The 22,845-nt window shown below is 38.8% G+C and overlaps 2 protein-coding genes across 2 annotated transcripts; both read right to left on the bottom strand.

Moving 5' to 3' along the window:
* Window positions 1–421: 421 nt before the first annotated feature.
* LOC127444584 (zinc finger protein 853-like) lies at window positions 422–3,424 on the bottom strand. Its single transcript, XM_051704039.1, has 3 exons — window positions 2,701–3,424; window positions 2,490–2,614; window positions 422–1,543 (listed from the first exon to the last, which is right to left on the bottom strand). The coding sequence occupies exons 1-3, from the start codon at window positions 2,981–2,983 to the stop codon at window positions 434–436; spliced, it is 1,518 nt and encodes a 505-aa protein (XP_051559999.1). The 5' UTR covers window positions 2,984–3,424; the 3' UTR covers window positions 422–433.
* Window positions 3,425–6,523: 3,099 nt separating this feature from the next.
* On the bottom strand, window positions 6,524–19,143 carry LOC127444582 (zinc finger protein 16-like). Its single transcript, XM_051704037.1, has 4 exons — window positions 15,022–19,143; window positions 14,632–14,762; window positions 12,024–12,132; window positions 6,524–7,842 (listed from the first exon to the last, which is right to left on the bottom strand). The coding sequence occupies exons 1-4, from the start codon at window positions 15,299–15,301 to the stop codon at window positions 6,809–6,811; spliced, it is 1,554 nt and encodes a 517-aa protein (XP_051559997.1). The 5' UTR covers window positions 15,302–19,143; the 3' UTR covers window positions 6,524–6,808.
* Between the last annotated feature and the right edge of the window lie 3,702 nt (window positions 19,144–22,845).

Below are 22,845 nucleotides of genomic sequence, written 5' to 3'. Positions count from 1 at the left end.
AGTGGAGGGAGAGAGAGGAACCAGAGTCCCAAGATGAGTGCGAGTCAAGAATTATTGTTGTGTTTATCACTGAGCTACGGAAAGCTACATCTTTTGTTGGTGTGTGTGCTGGAAAAGAGCAAAAATAAATGATGCTAAAGCGTGTGAGCTGGTTCCCGCTTCCTCATTTTGTCCTCGAAACTGACCTGAGACCTGTCACGGTATCATTATATGATTGGTAATTGCCCCTGAGTGATTTTAGTCATTTGTCTCTCAATGAAAATGAGGTTTGAAAATTAGCATGACTTCCAATCTGATGTACGATATTAAAAATAATTCAGCCAGTCAGCAAAACAAAGAGCCTCCACAAATCTCTCCTGTGTGTGAGACCAATAAATGAAGGACGTATTCCTTTATTGACAGATTCACTGTACCCCAATTACAGCTCCACTTGTCATATATTGGAGTGTGTGAATTCAGAGTGAATTCTCTGATGTCTCTTCAAGTTGCATTTCTGGGTAAACCTTTTTCCACAGTCTGTGCAGATGTAAGGTCTCTCACCCGTGTGGACCCTGCGGTGAGCTTTCAAGTTACTCAGTTTTGTGAAGCTCCGGCCGCAGATTGTACAGCAGAACTGCCTGTCTCCTGTGTGGATCTGTTGGTGAGCTCGAAGGTGGCACAGGTGAGTAAAGCCTTTTCCACACTGGTTGCAATTGTGCATGGTCCTCTCCGAATGGTGCCGCATGTCTCCCTGAACCCTCATACTGACCACTTGTGGGAGACTCCTTCCTGGGTGCACGGTGCTGAAGCTTCTTTCACCTGAACCGGCTCCCTCAGGGTATTGATGAACTTGAGAGGGTTTTGGTGCAGGAAGGCCTTTGCAGATGGAATGCACCCTGTTTACATCAATGGCACCTTGATCTGATACAACCGCATTGGGGTGTACAACAACGTTTGTGTTCTTCCTAACAGGCGATCTGAGATGCTGCATGGCTTGTGGCGCAAGGCCCTGAACCATGACAGAAGGCGTAGCATGAGGAGCTCGCTCCTCAACTTGAGGTCTAGTAGTGACAGGATCTCCAGGCTGAAGTTCCAACTGTGTCTTTTTAGCACTGTTGTGAGAAGAAACCACTGGAGGCCTAATCCTCTCCATGTCTTCCCAGTCTGGTGGAAGCATCACTACAACTTCCTGTTTAATGGGTCCTGAGTCTAGGCTGCCTACATGCGGTCTCAATCCCTGAGACTGAGAAGATGAAGTCTTGACTGCTTCTGGCTGACGAGGAGGATCTGCTTTAGAACCAAACCATTTTGGCTGGTTCCTGTGTAACACTTCATCCTCATTCCCAGGCTTCTCATTGCAAGATGTGCCACCACATGGTTTGTCCTTTAGTGGCCTGTGGTCAGAATCAGTATTGTTGAGTCCATTGGTTTCTTCCAACTGGCTCTGTGAATCCTGTTGTTTGTGTATTTGAGAGCACATTACTAGGCAAGATTGACTGTCTCTAGCCACGGTCGCCTCCTCTTTCACTTCTCCTACATCCTTAGGTCCATCCACTTGAACAGCCTGCCAAGGACAAAATATTAATGAATGACAGACCATTTAAAACAAATTTACCTGAAATTATAGTAACTTTTCAGTTTCAAACAAAACATCTTAGCAAACTAAAATATTTCAACACACTTAAAATGTATGAATTTCACTGCATAAATAACAAAATATAGACACCCTAGCATCCTCCTGTGGCCCCATGGGGGTCCCTAGAGCCCGGACCCCAGTTTGAAAACCCCTGAGCGATGACATTCATACATTGTGTCTTAAAGGAATAGTTCACCCAAAAATAGTTCACCCAAAAATAAAAATTCTCTCATCATTTACTCACCCTCATGCCATCCCAGATGTGTATGACTTTCTTCTGCTGAACACAAATGAAGATTTTTAGAAGAATATCTCAGCTTTGTAGGTCTATACAGTGTAAGTTAATGGTGACCAGAACTCAGAAGGTCCAAAAAGGACAAAGGCAGCATAAAATTTATCCATACAACTCCAGCAATTAAATCCATACATTCAGAAGTGATAAATTCGGGTTAGAAACATATCAATATTTGAGTGATTTATTTTACTATAAATCTCCACTTTCACTTTCAAAATCTGAAAGAACATGAAAGTAAAAGTGAAGATTTATAGTAAAAAAGGACTTAAATATTGATATGAATTTATCACTTCTGAATATATGGATTTAACCACTGGAGTTGTATGAATTACTTTTATGCTGCCTTTATGTGCTTTTTGGAGCTTCAAAACTCTGGTCACCATTCACTTGAATTGTATGGACCAACAGAGCTGAGATATGAAAATAAAAATTTTGCTCAGCAGAGGAAAGAAAATCATACGCATCTGGGATGGCATGATGGTGAGTAAATGATGAGAGGATTTTCATTTTTGGGTGAACTATCCTTTAAGTGTCTTCTGGGTCTACTGTATAATAGCATTAAAACAACATCAAACACACATTTTGCTGAGTTTCTACGACTGTTGAAGGCTTCTCTTGGTTTGACATCATGCTTCCCTTGGCACTACGCCTCCAACTACTGTCAGAGGCATTCTCCTGCTTTAGAACAAGGGGTTGGCCCAAACCTTTAAAAAGTGAACAGAGAACAGAAGAAGATTCAGTGACAGATTCCAGCCTATAGCAGAGCCCCAAGTCATTGCTTTACACTCACTGCTCTGTGTTTCTGGGCCTCTGTTTAGTATTCTCCTCTTGGAGACTGCTGTCCGGCCACAGTCCACACATCGTACCCTCTTGAACCTCTCCCGCTCTCTCAGTTTAGCCTCTGACAATATCAGCCTCCGTCTCAACACCTCCGCCTCGCGTTTCCCGCGATCCATGTGCTCCAAGAAGCTCTCCTCCACCAACCTGGTGATCTCGTACATGGTGGTCTTGAGGACAGTTTCCATGACCGCAGACAGCTGGGTCTGGAAAGAGAGGACGAGTGTGTCCGTCATCCTCTATCTGATGTCCTCGAGTCTTCTCGAAAACCGCGTTCTTACAGAAATCAATTAAACACTGAGTGCATCGAGAGACGACTGACAGTTATCATTGATACTGATTTGTGATTTCTATTACAGCTGTTTTGTTTTTGAATTGAGAGCCAAGTCTAGACATGAACATTTTGGTTAACAATTTCACTCACACCAACAGGTGTACGCTGGCACTTGACACTGATATAGACAGTCATTCAAAGCTTGATCATGAAATCCCAGCAGGTTTAACAGTGTTAGCACGTAGCTGAAAAGATTTACTTGACATTATGAGCCGCAATCAGAAATAAATGCTCACTAAGCACGCATAACTCGTCGGATAGTGCTTAGATGACTGCAGTAAATGCTATCAATTTTATTTTGTGTGAGTAACGGCATGTATCATTCAGCACGTCAGGACGGAGCGCTGCAGACGGACAATAATAATGTTGTGGGTGACGTCACGAGTTGTACGGTGGCCTTGATGCAAGGATTTTTTTTTGCGAAAAAAGTTTTAGCGCATCAAAATTAAGCTGATGGAAACGCAAATTATCGCCAAAATTTCACAACTGTCGACATAATATTTTTCCGTTTAACTCTAGCGCATAAACTCTATGTCGATACTTCAAATGTCGCGAAAAACTGGTTTGGAAACACTATTTGTCGAGAAAATTGGCATTAACGCAAAAATGTAGTGTCACATGACAGAATTTACCCAATCGTTACCCTGTGTTAATCATGACGACAAGGTATAGGATCCTTGAAAGCCAATTTACTGTATATGATTATGGATCGATTTTAACGGCATAAAGATACGATCACTACAAACATGACACTTCCAAGAGTACCAACACAATATCTCGTATCATGCACGTCGACAAGTGCACGGAGAACAAATTAATGGCCACTGTTTGTGATTAATGTAATCACGGTAGCCATCCGTTTATTTATTAAAGTTGCTTTTTCACACCATTCAAAATAATAGACAGCAGTCACGGAATTAGCCCACAATACAAAAAAACATATCATTTCTGTGCACAAAGATGTTTTAAATTTAAAAGAAATACACAATGCTAGGAGAAACGCTTCAGTGTGCTTTTTTGGAACACTAACATATAATCCAACTCTATAAAACTATTGTTTAGCTTTTGAAAAAATACCGGCAAAATACCCTATATTAAATTTAAATTACCAAACGAAAAAAATATATATTTTTAGACCTATATATGTCTTTTCTTTACACAAACTTAAATTAGCCATACCCTGTTCTGCAGACAAATAAAGTCGGTTGAATGACATTTTCTACTCTTCAAGACTATGAACTATCAGAACTATTTGTCCAATGAGTTCACTTTCAGAAAACCACCTTTTAAAACTTGTAATTTTTTTAAATCTATCCCTCTTTACCTCAGATCGCATTTGCTGAGCTTCTTCAGAAAATGTAAACTGCATTATGACACTAATTTGAGATGACAATCAAGTTCAGTTGGTCGTTAAAAGTTGCTGGACAAATATGCGGGACATAATGCAGTTGTGATGGCGATGCTTTAGATTAGATGATTGTTCAGAATAGCCTATAGAATATCAGGAATGTATCATACGTAAACCCTGATATTACACCGCATCAGTTTTTCTTTAATAGCTGTGCACACAGCATATACACATGGATGGATGGTCCTTATACTCAGACTGAAAGTTCCCCCAATACTTGGTGCAGGTTGTCAGCTTGAACAGGACCGTGACGATCCGCTTTCGGGTCGGAACCGATGGCAACCTGCGATAGGCGCAACATCAGGACCAATATTACAGTCCTATCAGAAGGGCAGCTGCTCCCTTTTGATTGCAATTCATCCTCTTCTGATTGCTTTTATTTGTGAATTAAAATGACAGTAAGCTGGCTAATTTCAATGAATTGTCTCAATACTCTCCCCATTTTACCAAAACTTCGGAGGAAAAAAATTAGGGACATCTGGCAGGTGAATTAGTGATAAACACACATTTCTGAATGGAAACGGCTTCAGGGCAGATTTCTTTTGCGATAAACCCAAACTTATGCGACAAAGTGTTTTTTTTTTTTTTTTTTTTAGGCATGACGTCATCACGCACACCATTTTTATAGATAAAAGGCCATTTGAATGGAGACAGGCAGAAGACGATTTTTTTTAATTTATTTTTTTACGCATTTTTACTTTGTTAATAACAAAATAGCGCGAAAAGTGGATGGGAACTAGGCTATTGTTTTCAAAGTTGAGCAGGAGTTTTGTCACTGAATCTTCTTCTGTTCTCTGTTCACTTTTTAAAGGTTTGGGCCAACCCCTTGTTCTAAAAACTCCATGGTTTCCACACCTTTAACAATAATTTCCCATGAATTTTCCAGTAGTTTTTAAATACTAAGAAATTATTTTTAAAAATGACTTTTTTTATTACACATTTGTAATATATATATATATAAGGTACAAATATAACTTATTACTGCATTATTAATTACTGTTTTATAAATATTCTATGACTACACCTTATGACCAAAGAATTTTTATTACTTTCAATTATTTTTCCAGTCGTTCCTGAACGCTGAAAAAATAACTATTTTTTTTAAAAATCATGTAATTACAAATATAACTTTTTACTACATTATGAGTTACTGTTTGGGTCCCACACCTATGACCAAAGTGTTTCCATTACTTTGCTTACATTACAGACTTTTTAAATTATTATTTTAATGGAGATTGCATGAATAAAGAGCTTTAGCAAACAAAATGTTTTAGAGCTTAGCATAACAAGAAAAACATTATAGGTACCAAAACATTTCCAAGACTTTACCAGGCCTGGAAATCAGAAGTTTAAGTTTCCCTGATATTTCCAGGTTTTCTATTACATAAAACTTTTTTTTTTCCTTCTTTCAATTAGACCCAAATTTAAAAAAGTAGAGACTTGCATAACACTTGTCTTCCATTCCCAATGCCTCTGCAGTTTACATATTGAGCATCTTATATGGTATGCATAGGAATGTGCATTTTTTGCAACATAATTTAGTAAGTTCTGCATTGTCAAGAATGTTTCCCATGGAAGGGGGTACTGTGTATTATTATTGTAGACAGTGTATTTTATATTGTGTATATTGTATATTATTAGGTGCATATTGTGTTATGGGTAAATTAGATGTGTAAATTGTGTTATGTGTAACTTAAATGTTTATTGTAGATTGGTATATGTCTCTTCACTGCTATGTTGCTTGGAACTGCACCCAAGACTTTCACCCATTGTTGCACTTGTGTATATGGTTGAGCGACAATAAAGTGATTTAATTTTGATTTGAATATGTTTAAAATGCTTATGAGGTGCTGAAATGGAGAGCTGGACTAAAACGGCAAGTTTTAATATAAATTTTATAAGACATATTTGGTGACGTTAAAATAAATAATCTTTGATAATTTTTCATGTTATTATTTAATCACCCCACCTACCAAGACACACAGTCAATAGATGAGCAATGGAAGATCTTCTTAAATAGTGTGGAAGAGAACATTGAATAAACACTGTTTTCTTTATTAAACAATATAAACATTTTCTTCTAATACAAAGTTGGCCAATCCATAATGTAACTTCAAAAACACTTAAGAGTATAAATCTTTTCTCAAAAAAGTTTGGTTGTAGAAAAACAAATACTGTACATACAGTAGATAGGCTTTCCAGTATCAGTTGAAATTAATGAAAGTGGCTGTATGATCATGCTAAATTCCAATCAGGTTTTCTGACCCTTCCACAATGTAAAAGTCAAACATGTCTTTAAGGTTGTGTGGTGTAATTTTTTCAAAGATTGTTTAGGTCGGCACTATGTTTGCGCTGGTGTGACCTGAGGTGGTCTGGTCGTTTAAAGCTCAGTCCACAGATTCCACAGCAGTACGGTCTTTCTCCTGTGTGGGTACGTTGATGGACTTTCAAGATATCTGCCCGGGTAAAGCTCTTATTGCACATAGTACACTTGTGCGGTTTCTCCTGTGTGTGAATGCGTTTGTGCAGCTTGAGATTCCACAGTCGACTGAACTTGTTCCCACAAAGCGTGCAGGTGTAAGGCTTGTCTCCGGTCTGACTACATCGGTGCTTACGCAGGTCACTGAAGGACGAGTAACCTTTGCCACAATGACTGCACAAATGAAGACCTTCTCGCTGGTGGACATGTTGGTGGACTTTTAGATTGCAGGCCTGGATGAACTTTTTCCCACACTGGTTACAGGTGTAAGCTGCGCTTGAACTGACTCTGTGGGAGAGCGGGTAGCCAGTCAGGGAAGCCCCTTTGTCTCCTAACACTTGTCCATCTTTAAGCTCTAAAGAGTGATTAAATGCATGTCCCTTGTAAAGTCCTGTGGCATCATCAGCTGTGTCCCCAACATAAAGTGAGTGCCCTCTATGCCTAGCCGCTTCCATGAGGACATTTATGTCCTGCAAGTGACCCTCTTCATTAATCAGCAAACAGTGCAAGTCAGGGTTAACTTGAGCAGGCAAAGATTCTCTATTTCCTCTCTTACTCCTAAAGGAAGTGCTGGGATGTCTTCTGCCTTCCTCAGCTATGCCCTGCTTATTTTGAACAGGCCCATCCAATGCCTCATTACCCAATGTGTCTTCGGTTCTTTCTCCAAGACCATCCAGGTCTCCCATGTTCAGTTCATGTACACTGTAGCTTGCTAATTCCTCTGTGTTGTAACATGTTTGGTATGGCAATCCCTGGGCATCTACAATATCTGCGTAAGACTCATTGTCATTGGTCTGATCAAGTCCAGAGCTCCAGTCTTCCTGAATCTGTTGCAGCTCCCGCTCACTGTAACTGTGTGCTGAGGTCTCAGCTCCTGGAAAAACAAACAGAAGAAACAACTGCAATAAGGGACAAGTGGGCAAAATATACTATATATGTAGCCAAGTGGAGAAATTTCATGTAATTGAACTTTAGTCATAAATTGGACATGGCCCCTTTAAGAACTGGAGTTTTACGACACCTACTTTCCGGCACTCTCTTGTGTTAGAGACGTGAGAACATATGTTTTGCAAGAGAGCTCCTGGTTTTGTTCATCGTTTGAAAATATAAAATTTTACACAAAATGCTTATAAATTACATTAAATATGTGTTCAGAAGAGTTGTATGTTAAAATTGAGTGTTTGTTATGGATCATTTTTGAAGGATGCATATGGATTGCATGTGTGGAGTTTGACCACGTTTTATGCAAATGCGAGGACTGGGTATGTAAATTTAGAATTAATCATATCTTATTTAATGATTTACAGCCCAGAGTGTTTTCCAATTAAGTGAACATGTGTAATGAGAATTTTATTGTTTAAAACTGTTAAACATGTCCTTAAAGTAAATAAGTAAAAGTAAAAAGAAGGCATTTCCGTCCACAGAACTGCCGCTCACTGGATGTTTTTTGTTTTTGGCACCATTCTGAGTAAATTCTAGACTGCTGTGCGTGAAAATCCCAGGAGATCAGCAGTTGCAGAAATACTCAAACCAGCCCATCTGCCACCAACAATCATCCATGTGATTATCTAATCAGCCAATCGTGTGTCAGCAGTGCAGTGCATAAAATCAGATATGGGTCAGGAGCTTCAGTTAATGTTCACATGAACCATCAGAATGGGGAAAAAAATTGATCAATGATTTGGACCGTGGCATGATTGTTGGTTCCAGATGGGCTGGTCTGAGTATTTCTGTAACTGCTGATCTCCTGGGATTTTTTCACGCACAACAGTCTCTAGAATTTACTCAGAATGTTTCCAAAAACAAAAAACATCCAGTGAGCGGCAGTTCTGTGGACGCAAATGCCTTGTTGATGAGAGAAGTCAACAGAGAATGGTCAGACTGCTTCGAACTGACCAAGTCAGTAACTCAGATAACTGCGCTGTACAACTGCTGTGAGAAGAATAGCATCTCAGAATGCTATTCTAAGATGCGCGTTGGCGCTGTTTTGGCGGCACGAGGGGGACATACACCAGTGTTTCCCAACCTTTTTTCTGCCACGGCACACTTTTTACAACTAAAAAATTCTACGGCACACCACTATCCCACATAGGCTAACCATCGTCAATATTTTTCCTTTTCAAGAACTTGTCCATGTTTTCTGTCCGTCTTAGTAGCGTGTTTACTTGTAATGTTTGAAATTCGGCTATGCAAAAAACAAAACAAAAAGTCACATAGGTAGGTTGTGTGAGGTCACAGGTGGCAAGAGCGCTAAATGGGTAATGAAAAAACAACAAATTTACTTCTTTTCTCATTTGTAGATTTGTTCTTGCAATGCCACAACAAATTACAGGGATGCAAACTCATGAGGGCGAAAAAGGTAAGACAATCACTGGTCCACGAACATTTTTTCTGGGGATATATTTTTTTAAGAATAAGCTAAAAGCACCAATTCCAGCTATATTAGTGATTCAAGTTTATAACTGTGCAGAATTAGCTGCAAAATAAAGAGTATTTTGGTGAGGTTTGCTTCTGTTTCACAAATTTGTTCAGTTTTATTAATTGATTAGTTCAGTGATTTCCCCTTCTGGAAATGTCACTAGATGGCGACAAATGAGCGTCTTATGTGTTATGAGTGAGTCAGTGAATCATTTTGAGTCATTCATGACCGAAAACTACAAAGAAACTTTATAGTGTTTAAGCATTAAAAGAACAAAGCAGATCTATAGTTTTCCTTCAGTCTGAGCATTATTTTTCATCCAAAAAGACAACAATAATAGTGAGTTTCAATAACGTGCTTACCTTCTCCTTTATTAAAACTTGCATGGCTACAAATCTACTGACTTCAGTATAAGAATTATAAACACAAAGCAGATCTATGGTATCATTTTCCTACTGTAGCCTATTTAAACAGCTGAGCATGGCTTTTATCAGAAAAGACCACAATAATAGACAAATAATAATCATTTTGAGTTTCAATAATGTTCTTTTCGTCATTGTAAAGCGCATTTCACATGAGTTGAGTCGAGGCGGCAATGCTCCGGTCAAAGCCAGTTTCAAGCGCCGCATTGCCCTCCACATGACAGGAGTTGCAGAAAGCGTCACAGAGGGGCGATTTTACGAGTTTGCCACGTAAAAAAGCGGGAGGTGTGCACAATAAACATTAACAACATGTATTTGGAAGAGAGAAAAAGCTTGCAGTTGCTTTGATAGCAGAAAGTAATAAAAGGACTCATTTATGTTTAGGTCTAAGCGTTTTCTTGGTGAATTTAAATTAGTTCAATAACTGGGGTCTCTGATATTCGTAAACAATAAGGTAATATTTCATTAAAAGAAATTATGAGACATTCAATGTCTCTTCACAAATTTGGACTGTTTTTAAATATTTCTTGTTGCTTAGTACTCTCAAAGACATTATTGGTGAAGCAAAAACATGTGTGTGAAAAACAATTTGGTGTAAAGTGGCGTCACTTCATAGACTTCGATGTATTCTGCAGCGCTGACGCGAGTCGTGAAAGACCCTTAACGTGTATAAATATCAGTCACTTTTGCACATTAATCATTGCTCTTCACAATCACAAAAGTGACCGATTATGCTTTCAAAACGGCAAATTTCTCCGAAAGGTAAGGAGTTTGGATCCCTGAAATTATTTTTTTTTCTCATGCATTTTTTTATTTTGTGGAATTTATAATTTTCAACACAGTGATTGGGAAACACTGACCTACTCAATATTAGGCAGGTGGTTTTAATGTTTTGGCTGATCGGTGTGTGTGTATGTGTGTGTATATATATATATGTGTGTGTGTGTGTGTGTGTGTATACAGTATATCTATCTATCTATCGATCTGTGCTGGCACCAACACAATTCAAAACAGAGCAGCTCAAAAAACATTGTTTAGCAACAGCCTAATTAACAAGTCATCTGCATTAGCTTTTTAAGTCAGCACAAAGCAAATCTTAATAAAATCAGTGTTTATAAACTACTCACATTTTAAAATATCTAAATCTTTTATGGGTGTGAGTGGTCATACTACAAACACTACACTAGACACAACTAAGTCTGGAGTCAAAGCCACAAACATAAAATTGCACACTACTGCATAATCAACAAAAGAAAGAACAAAGAAAATTGTACATAACTGGCAACCTAAAAACAATGAGATATTTAATTTATCCTGCAGAGATCAAAAGAACAAAAATCGCTGTTGTTTGTTCTAAAAGAAACACACACAGCTCAGTTTTATCTTTACCTATTCAACGATCACTGACTGAGTGTCAGCCATCTTTTATCTTGAAACACAGATTACACACAATGTGATCTCTGTGTAATCTGATGTGATAAATCTCTTATGAAGCAAAATAACTTATTGGATAAGAGAGATACGAACAGATCCATGCATCATATTATATGTAGAGTATATCTAGCTTGACCAAAACCATGTTCAGATTTCTTATAAATGTACAGTATCAATTGATTAAGTCACACACTGATTTGCTAACTATTTGAGACTGTCCTCGCTGCAGACTGTAGCGCAATGACGTAGTGGATTTAATCCACTACGTAGTCGATTTCCGTGACGTACTGGATGTATTTAATGTGCACACCCACAGCTACATATTACATTATATTCTCTTTACAATATTATATTATTTTGTGTTGTCAGTATGGCATATAGCCTATATGCAATTTTGTTTGACAGGTTATATTAGCCTAGTGGCTAACTAAAAGTTAGTATAACTTCTGCCAGTAGATATCTGTGTCTGTATAAGCTTTAACCTAATGTTTAAATTCATCCATATAATAAAATGTTATTTTCTCTCTGGCAGCTTCAAAGTTTGGTGTTTATTTTAAAGACTGGATATATGTATTATTTTGTATTTTATCGCCACGAAACTGCTCTACTTGTGCCATATCGTAATCGACCACTGCAGCATACATAAAGATTATTTTTATTCTTGTCATCTTAAGTCAGTCATATTTTATAGCAATAATATGTGTTGTCCATAATCCACATAACTTCGTTAACCACAGACAGTCTGTGTGTTGAAGCAGTAATCAGATGTTTAAACTACACCTTCAGTATCCAGCGTCCACCCATCCTGAAGCTCTGTATTATTGGTGGTCGCATAAAAAGCCTCTTCTTTAAGTATGCAGTCCAGTTTCCTGTCCTCTTTATCTACAGTCTGTAGAGAGCACAAAGTAAGAATGAGCATAAGTTATTCATCATAACAGGAGCATAATGTCATGGGTATATTAAAGGGATAGTTCACCCAAAAATGAAATTTCTCTCATCATTTACTCACTCTCATGCTATCCCAGAATTGTATGACTTTCTTTCTTTTGCTGAACATATATGAAGATTTTTAGAAGAATATCTCAGCTCCGTAGGTCCATACAATGCAAGTGAATGGTGACCAGAACTCAGAAGGTCCAAAAAGGACAAAGGTAGCACTAAATTAATCAATTGGTTAAATCTGTATCTTCAGAAGCAATATGAAAGGTGTGGGTGAAAAACAGATCAATATTTAAGTCCTTTTTTTACTATAAATCTCCACCTTTGATTAGCCCCAACCAGTAGGTGACTGAATGTGGAAGTTAAAGTGGAGATTTACAGTGAAAAATGACTTAAATATGCATATGGATTACTTTCACGCTGCCTTTATGTGCTTTTTTGAGCTTCAAAGTTTTGGTCACAATTCACTTGCATTGTATGGACATACAGTGTTGAGATATTCTACTAAAAATATTTGTTTGTGTTCTGCAGAAGAAAGAAAGTCACACATATCTGGGTTGGCATGAAGGAGAGTAAATGATGAGAGAATTTTCATTTTTGGGTGAACTATCCCTTTAAGTCTAATTACACCCAAGGCTCTATTCTTGCTCCTATTTTATTTTCTCTCTATATGCTTCCTTTAGGTTCTATTTTTAAGAAATACGATATCTCTTTTCACTGCTACGCAGATGACACCAAAATCTATCTGCCTTTGAAACGTAAAAAGAATTGTATTGACTCGCTACTGGCCTGCCTCTCTGACTTAAAGGCATGGATGTCCTTAAATTTTTTAAACATAAACGAAAGCAAGACAGATCATTGTGTTTGGGCTCAGTGAAGCCCTTAGAACCTCTGATCTTAATTTCAGCTCTCTGTCTCCACATGTTAAATCATGTGTGAAAATTTGGGTGTGTTCTTTGATAATGCTCTTAAGTTTGACAAACAAGTCAACTCTGTTGTCAAATCTATTTTTTTCCATTTACGAGCATTGGCCAAGGTGAAGACCTTTCTTTCAAGAATTTTGAAAGGGCGATTCATGCTTTTATTACTTCGCGGCTTGACTTTTGTAATGCACTTTATATGGGTATTAGTCGATCATCTCTTTCCCGGTTGCAAACTGTACAGAATGCAGCTGCTAGGCTTCTGACTGGTGTCAGGAAACGTGAACATATCACCCCTGTTTTAGTCTCGTTACACTGGCTTCCAGTTCGCTACAGAATTGATTTCAAAGTCCTATACCTAGTTTATAAATCCTTAAATGGTCTAGCACTGTCTTACCTCGCTGATCTCTTGTCTGAGTATCACTCAGTGAGATCTCTGAGGTCCTCACACCAGAGGTTATTAAAAGTCCCAAGGACTAGACTAGAACTAAGAGGTGACCATGCATTTGCTGTAGCTGCACCGCAGCTTTGGAATAGCCTGCCTTTTTTTATTAGAACTGCCACAAGAGTGTATTAAATCAAAGCTCAAAACATCTTTTTTCGATAGCTTTTAACCAATGATGTTTTCTGCTGTCTGCTGTTTTACATAAATGTAAATGTATTGAACGGTAATGTATTGTTTGTATTGTGTTTTATAACAGTCCATCATCATGCACCATATTATGTACATCATGTACTGTAGTTTGTTCTATTATATTTTTATGATATTATGTACAGCACATTGGTCAACTGTTGTTGTTTTTAATAGTGCTCTATAAATAAAAGTGACATTGACATTACACTTCCTAGGGCACCAAACACTAGAAAGAGTTATTGAGCTTGAAATCATGATTCTGCCTAGAGACTGCAATGTCAAGACATACAGTAAAAAAAAAAATAATAATAAAAAAAAAATATATATATATATATATATATATATATATATATATATATATATATAATAATATATGTATATATATTTGGTCTATTCTCACCAAAAATCAATTAGATTGCGTAAGAAAACATGGATTAAAGCACAGAAGTCTTATGATTACTGCCTTTATTTGCTTTTAGGAGTTTTGGTCACCATTAACTTGCATTGTATGGACCAACACAGCTGAGATACTCTTCTAAAAATCTTTGTTTGTGTTCTGCAGAAGAAATAAAGTCATACACATCTGGAATGGCATGAGGGTGAGTAAATTATGAGAGAATTCTTATTTTTGGGAGAACTATCCCTTTAATTGTGATATTTTTTGTGTACAATTAATTATATGTGGATTACAATGCTAAGCTGGCTAGCTGGTGTTTGGCATAATAATGCAAATCTGTACTGTAATTACTGCAAGCAATTTATATTTTATCAGGAACTCATAAACGGTTCACAACACTCGAATATCACTTCTACACAAAGTGAGTCTAATGATAAATTTCACTATGCAACATGGCCACAGCAGTGTTTCCCGATCCTGGTCCAGTTGGCTACTCACCTCTCCTGTGTTACTGGAGCTGGTTTGTTCTTCTGATCTCCCTTTTACTAAAGGTGTGTCAGCAGTTTTCAACTCACAGCTTCTCCAGCTCCCCTCCAGAACGGTCTCCTGTTTGAGACCTCGTTCATTTTCTACATGTGGTCAAGGGTGAATGCAACTGTGAGGGCATTGATTAAACAGTCCTTTAACAGTCTTAAAATACATATTGCAGATGCAATGCTAACATTCATACTCATGCATTCACATGTTCTAATAATACCAAGTACTCAAAGTTAACTACTAATCAAAGATGTGCATCCTACTAATCATATAATCAAAATAACATTCTAGACTACATTTCAAAGCTTGGGCAGACCACGTAGATCTGTTGAATTGTGACGGTTAACAAACCTGATTCTTGTGATGAAATGTTTTCTCTTTCCTCAGCAGATGCACGGGCGTCGAAATACTCTGCACACCTCAGAGTTCCGTCACGTGCCTCTTGATTTTTCCGTCTGGACTCGCTCCACTGCAGTCTCTTCTTCAGAGTCTCCACCTGTTCTCGGCTGCGGGACACTTCCTTCATGAAACTCTCCTCCACGAGCCGATTGATCTCAAATATGGCAGCTTTAAAAACGGTCTCCATGACCCCGGACAGCTGTGACTGAAACGTGAGGATGGCATCGGACATAATGACGATGGAAAACAAGACTTACACCAACCTAGACTGGTTTAGCGCCTTCCTTTGATCATAAACACACAATAATTTCCCTTCAGCTCCTCATTAGAAGTTTAAACCAAAACAAACCATCTGCTTTTGTTTGCAGGCGTTTCACGATGCGATGCAGTTTTCACTGCGTTTTTAATTGAGTCGTCTTTTAGTTTTGTCAGGTTTTGGTGTAATGTCGTCCATAAACTTGCTAGCAAACGCTAACAACACAGACGATGACTGTTTGACGGCCTGTTCTCCTGCTTTAAGTGTTACAACGCGAACGGATGTTTATTACTTATTCATAACATTTAAACATTCTGAATCGCGAGCGCAAGCAGTTTCTAATGAATGAACTATATCCTGGAAATCCGCGTTGATCCAGCAGCATTCTTGTCATGCAATGGAATACCTGGACGCACTTCCTGTTTTGTAGCAAACATACGGATGGAAGTTAAGGACAACTTTAACAGAGCTGAGAAATGCATCATTCCACATCAACTGTATTTTCACGTGCTTTCCAAAATGCCCGTTTAATTTCTAAATTCGATGAACGACAAATTAATGCATAGACACACACGTACAATGTGGAGTGGCCACTTGATTAGTATAAGCATTTAAAGTATTAAGGCGGTTTTACACGGGACGCGGTGGGCGTCACAGGCTGCGTCTGAAACCAGGAAAATGCTGTATGCGGAGGTAGGAAGGGACCAAGGCACGTCTGAATCCAATGTTCATGTCACATCCTGTCTACTGATCGATTTTTGAAGGCAGCATAGATGCATCCTACGTTGCCTATGAAATCCCACAATCCTGTGCGCGTTGATCCACAGGCAGTTGATTGCCAGTTTGTGTATTAATGTACGTTTTCATTGACTTTTTTGCAACTTTTGATTCCATTTCTAGCGAAAAAGTAGTATTGTAGTTATTTAATATACACTTGGTTATCGCCAAAACTCTCCTGATTTTGTTCTAGATTATTAGACCATTCAGTCCAACCGAACCACAATGAAGTAGACCCGTTACCTTTAGTGGACACCAGATGGCGATAATCAGTTTCTGTGATCCTAGCAACGATGTGACATTATACTGCTTCAGTAGCCTGTCCAAAACCAGTTTCTGGAGGTACCTTCGTACTAGAGGTCTTCACGGGTCTACCCTAACCCGAGGACCCGAGACCCAACCTGGGATCCATATGGGTTCGGATCCACGTTTTGTACGGTCAGCTGGGTCAGGTCCCATTCTATTGCTGCGGGTCCTGGGTCTGTTTAACATTATGTGTTATACCCGAGTCGACCCGAGAAGACCCGTCCGTGATCAGACAGTGCTGATGATGATGGTGCTGTGTGTGTGTGTGTGTGTGTTGTAACTTGCAACATTGTAAAATTAGGATGAGAAAGTGGACAGGGAAACAAGGTGAAAAACGGAGCGGAGCCACAACGAGCTGAGTGACATCAGAGGCAGAGCGGAGTTAAGGCACACGATAGCAAATTAGCAATGCTAATGTCAGCAGCCATGGCAGTGAACGAGCAATCGTTATTATAGTTCAAAAGGGCAAACAGTCGAAGTTATCTTATGCGAGATACAAAAAAACTGCAAAGCTGATTCTTAAGTCGCGTTTGTCATCCATCACCGTGACAGAAAGTGGACTTTTGAAGCTGAAATAATGAGTGGATTAGCTATGCTGTTTCAATCAGCAAGAGAGGAATCATAGAAAACCTGGATGTATTTTACCAACCTTCTTGGCAAGGAGGATGGATTATATGCGTCATGGCCAGGCACAGGGGATAAGGCTACTAACGTTACATTAGGTAAGACACAAAGTTTTGTTTTCACAACTTGTAAATTAACTTGTTAATAGCAATCAGCTGTGAAATCGTTGTTGATGGGGTCTGTGTCTCCTGGCCGGGTCCTGATCCCAGTTTTCAAATAATAGACGGGTTCCAGTTCAGGTCCAGGTCCGGCATTTCTCGGTTCTGCATGGGTATGGGCCCAAGCTTTCAAATAATAGACGGGTCCGGTTCAGGTCCGGGTAGTACATTTCCGGGCCTCTTTGGGTTTGGACACAAACCTTTTGACCCGTGAAGACCTCTACTTCATACACGATGCTGTCTGTTGAGTCATTGACTGTTAGGGCAGTGAGGCAACAAGACAGCTGCCTTTGGTTTCGGATGCAGCCACGGTGTCATGATCAATTGAGTCCGCCCGGTAAACCGAGTCCACATATGACATCACAGCGATTCCATTGGCTCAAAAAGTTAGTAGTGGGTACTCTATTCAGTGCCTGATTAAAAATCTTAGAAATTCACTTCATGGTAGATGCAGTTTTAAATATGTAAATACGACATTTAATGTCTTTTAAATATATAACTGAAGTTATAGATTGTGAAATTAAAGATGTGTCGTTGTTTTGGTTTTTCAGTTAGCCTTGACTTCAATGGCATGCTATCACGATAATATGATAGGTTTTTGCTCAGGCATTACAAACGATTACCCCCCATGGGGACTCGATTTATCATGACAACGGTACGTGTCCACTGGTGCGTTTTGAGCGAAGGTGAGCGAGCATTTTCAATTCATTTCTACGGAAGTTGAGCGCTACGCTCGCAAGGTGCATTGTGGGAATGAGAATGGTGCAGAGAAAGCGTTGAGGGTGGTCGAGAGCATCAAAAAGTTCAAATTCAAATTATGCAAATGAGTAATGAAAAATTCCAGGCACCAGCCAATCTCTGTGAGATGAAAGTAGTGTCCTCTGTCATGATAGCTTTAATACCTGCCAATATAAGGCTTGTTTGAGATGAACAAGTTACAAATCTGTACGACTCAAATGAATGAACTTTACATTTATATAGCGCTTTTCTGACACTACACTCAAAGCACTTTACACTGTGAACAGGGGACCCTCCTCCACAACCACCAGTGTGCAGCATCCACCTGGATGATGCAACAGCAGCCAAAGTGCACCAGTACGCTCACCACACACCAGCTATTGGTGGAGAGGGAGAGTAAAATGATACAGCCAATTAATGGATGGGGATTATTAGGAAGCCATTATTGATAAGGGCCAATTTGGCCAGGACACCAAGGTTACACCCCTACTCTTTTCAAGAAGTGTCCTGGGATTTTTAATGACCACAGAGAGTCAGGACCTCAGTTTAACATCTCATCTGAAGGACAGTGCCTTTTTTACAGTATAGTGTCCCCATCACTATACTGGGGCATTAGGACCTACATAGTCCACAGGGTGAGCACCCTCTGCTGGACTCCCTAATACCTCTTCCAGCAGCAACCTCAGTTTTCCCAGGAGGTCTCCCATCCTGGTACTGACCAGGCTCAGCCCTGCTTAGCTTCAGTAGGCATCCAGTCTTGAGCTAACTTGCTGTTTTGTCATGATGACCTATGTCAAAAAATGTCCCACGAGAGCGAGGCGGTCGCAGTTGTAGCAGGCAGGCGGCGCTGTTGCATTTTTCGAGCTGCACGAACTGCAAGCACGATGGGAAATGACTTGCTGACGACATAGCTTAATGCTCATTGGCTTAAACAACTGTGATGTTTTGTTCTCTTTTAAAATGTTTGAATTTTTATCTCTAATTTCATGTTTTTATGTGTATAAATTATATGTGAATATTCCCAACACTATGACATTCTCTGTATGGGATATGTGATTGGTATCATATTTCTGAAATATCTAAAATACGTGTCTTTATTCAAGTAAAAATGTATGGAAAGAATCGTCTTATTGGCGAAATTAAATAACAGGTACATTGTATTTATTTTCATTTAAAAGCAACAGAATTTCAATTGTATCCACTTTATTATATACTTTTTAACTACAAATGTTCGCTTCCATACATCTCTGTTATGTGCGCTCATGAGAGGGATGACGTAAGCTCGTTGGTAAGGTCACGCGTCACGTGGGGGAGGAGTCAGGAAGCGCGTCATTGTTTACAAAAGAAACTTGTGCCATTCACAAACCAAAACAGTCCAAAACAATTTAAAAACAATATAAAATAATTAAAAAAAAATAATTTCCAAATAATAATAAAAAAAAAAACAATGTAAACAATGACGCACTTCCTGACTCCTCCTCCACGTGATGCGTGACCTTACCAACGAGCTTACGTCATCCCTCTCATGAGCGCACGTTACAGAGATGTACCGAAGCGAACATTTGTAGTTAAAAAGTATATAAGTATTGTTTTGTTTCTAAAAATAATCAACCGTTTGGGTTCAGAAGACCTTTATTTGTCGACTGGAGTCATGTGGATTATTTTGATGCACCCTAAATATGCGTTTTGGACTGTCAAAAAATGGAGGAGATTCACTTGCATTGTTTAGAGGAGGAGGCCTGAAATGAAAACCTCAAAGTCTTAAATTCTGTTTTGATGAAGAAAGAAACTCAGATACATCTTGGATGGCCTGAGGGTGAGTAAATTATCAGCAAATTTTCATTTTTGGGTGAACTATTCCTTTAACAACAAAGCACATTTCAATATCCCGCGATATCTGCCTTTGATCTCGTAGCGGTTGATCCACTACGAGAAGTGACAGCTGTCCGACTTGACATTATTTATTTCACTCCTCCCCAGACTGCACCAGCCTCCTGCTCTCGTTTACTTTCAAGGCGAGGCGTTTGGCATCTCATTTCACTTAAATGATGATAATTCACGGGTCACCGTCATAGACTTTTTTCACAGACTGTGATGACGCGTTTACGCCTTATTTAGCAGCGTAAATCTTGCAATTTTTTTTTTCTTATAATTTTTTTAAATATTGAGCGTAAACTTATTGTTATATTATCCTTAAATTCGTTTTAAAAAACTAATTGTCACAGCTGTGAGGGGGTTTCTATTACAGCTGCTGAGAGAGTGACAGTAAATTTGGCATCTTCTCCCAATTTACTGTCTTAATCCACCGCTCTCTATTTTTTCCTCTTCTGGAAAGTCATTCAAACGTAATAGTGGATTTTTTTATTTTGCTCTTGGAGCAAATGGGTAACTGAAAATAATATTTGCTGTGGTCTCCCATTCACCGCTGTCAATGTTTCCCCTGCAAACGTTTACATCCGCATTCCAAAACCCAGAGTGTGTAGAAGGTTTATTGTTATTGCGTCTGCTCTATTAGACCCAACTGACCCGCAGCAGCTGTTGTTAGATATTAACTTTTTTATGAAGAAATTACTTAAACTCTGATTAAACTGCTTGTTTTAATTTCCAAAGTGCTGTCGTTGTGACAGATATGAGGTCAAATATAATCTAACAATCAGGGCTATAGCTAGTGGGGTGAAAGGTGGTAAGGATTCTAGGGGCCCAAAGATCCAAGGGGCCCTACAACAAAGTCTAAACTGTATTTTTTAATAGGAAAGGGGCCCAGAGCAATATACAGTCAGGGGGCCCAGAGTACCTTGCTAAGGCCCTGCTAACAATGATCATATCTAATCAAGACCACCATATACGATATAGCAAGTGGAACAGATCCCGTCTCCACCACCGCAGCGCATGGACTACTGTTTGTGAATGGACAAGTGAATAAAAATAATGTCATACTGCTAAAATGATGTCTTTGTATTTATTTTGAATGCAGTAAATAATATTGTTCAGTCGAAAACAGCTGTTATTAAGTTTTGAAATGGAATATGATCATATTGAAGTGAGAATATTATTATTATTGTATGTAGGTTAATAATTTAAGCAGTAAAGACACATATTGCATGTCTAGTGGTATTTTTTATTTTTATACATCACATTTTTAAGGCATTAAAAGTGTGTTAAACATATGAGGATGTGTATTCATCAACCTGTTACATGTCCGACATTATCATACAGACTCATTGAAACAAGTTTATACTTGTTTTGCTGATATTTCAGAAAAGAACCCACATACTTTCTTCACTGTAAACCATAGATAAACCATTTATATTAACTTTTTATTAACATTAGAAGACATTATTGCATTCTATAAAGCTTAAAATATTATTAAAACTGCAGTGCTAGGGGTTCACGTGACGCCATGCGAGAGACAGACGTGTGAGACACGAGCTCTGCGAACTTTGCTAGTTTTTTAATTATTTTCATGTTGCGATCCGGTGAGATTCGATACACCCAGTTACATACTTGCTCTTTGAGGTAAATATGGCAAAGTCAAAATTCTCAGACTTTCGTGCAGCTGGGTGCCATGAGTCAAAGCACGAGAACTCGTGGAGTTGGAAGGAAATATTAAAAGTGCCGAGGCAGAGCTGAAGCGCCGTATATCATCTGATGGTCTCAGAGAATTGACCTGATTGAAATACAGGTTTAATACTGTTTTGTCACAGAAAGTGGAGTTTTGGTTGTTCAGGGCAAGACAGTCATACTTTGAGTCGAGGGACAATGCAGGGAAGCTTTTGGCTAGATATATAAAGCAGAGAGAGTCTTTTTCTACCATTCCCTCAGTGAAATCTGCTGGTGGTGAAATATTTACCTCAGCCATTGATATTAATAATGCTTTTAAAGAATTCTATATTGATCTCTATAGTTCCACGTCTTCGTCAACTGATGAAGATATTAGAAAATTTGTGGAACCATTAGAACTCTCTAAACTGACGAATGAGCAAAAAAACTCTCTTGATTCTGAGATAACCCTGGAGGAACTTGACAAGGTAATTAAGTCCTTATCTACAGGCAAGTCTCCGGGGCCAGATGGTTTTGCCATCTGAATTTTTTAGATCTTATGCTACAGAACTGGTTCCACATTTGTTAGAAGTTTATACTGAATCATTGAAGAATGGAAAGCTTCCGCCAACCATGACACAAGCCTGGATCAGTCTGATTCTTAAAAAGGACCAAAGATCCAAGCGAGTGTAAAAGTTACCATCTAATTTCCCTGATCCAGCTAGATGTTAAAATTCTGGCTAAAATTTTGGCTAACTGATTAAGTTATGACATCTCTTATACATATAGATCAGGTGGGGTTTATTCGGGGCCGCAGCTCTTCTGATAACATTAGGCGTTTCATCAATATCATGTAGTCAGTAGCGAATGATCAGTCTCCAGTCGCTGCCATCTCACTTGACGCCGAAAAGGCGTTTTCCCTATTATATTGTTCTGTCTTGCCCTGGAACCATTAACAGCCGCAATAAGAGAAGATGGTGATTTTCCAGGGGTGATGGCGGGAGGTGTGGTGCATAAGCTTCTGCTTTATGCAGATGATATTTCATTATTCGTCTCTGACCCCACTAGAGCTGTGCCTTGCCTCCACAGAATTATTAATTCCTTTTCCAAGTTCTCAGGATACAAAGTCAACTGGTCTAAATCCGAAGCTTTGGCTTTGACAGCGTACTGTCCAGTAACGGCCTTCCAGTGGCCCAAACAGGGCATTAAGTATTTGGGCATTTTATTCCCAACAAATTTGTCTGATTTAGTCAGAGTTAATTTTGACCCTTTAATAAAACGGTTTTCGAGCGATGTAGTCAGGTGGGCTTCATTACATTTATCGATGATTGGGAAGGTTAATGTTATTAAAATGAACTGTATTCCAAAATTTGACTA

Source organism: Myxocyprinus asiaticus, chromosome 8 (genome assembly GCF_019703515.2).
Source record: "Myxocyprinus asiaticus isolate MX2 ecotype Aquarium Trade chromosome 8, UBuf_Myxa_2, whole genome shotgun sequence".
NCBI lineage: Eukaryota > Metazoa > Chordata > Actinopteri > Cypriniformes > Catostomidae > Myxocyprinus > Myxocyprinus asiaticus.
The sequence above is the reverse complement of the archived record's forward strand: the minus strand, read 5'-3'. Positions and strand labels throughout refer to the sequence as shown.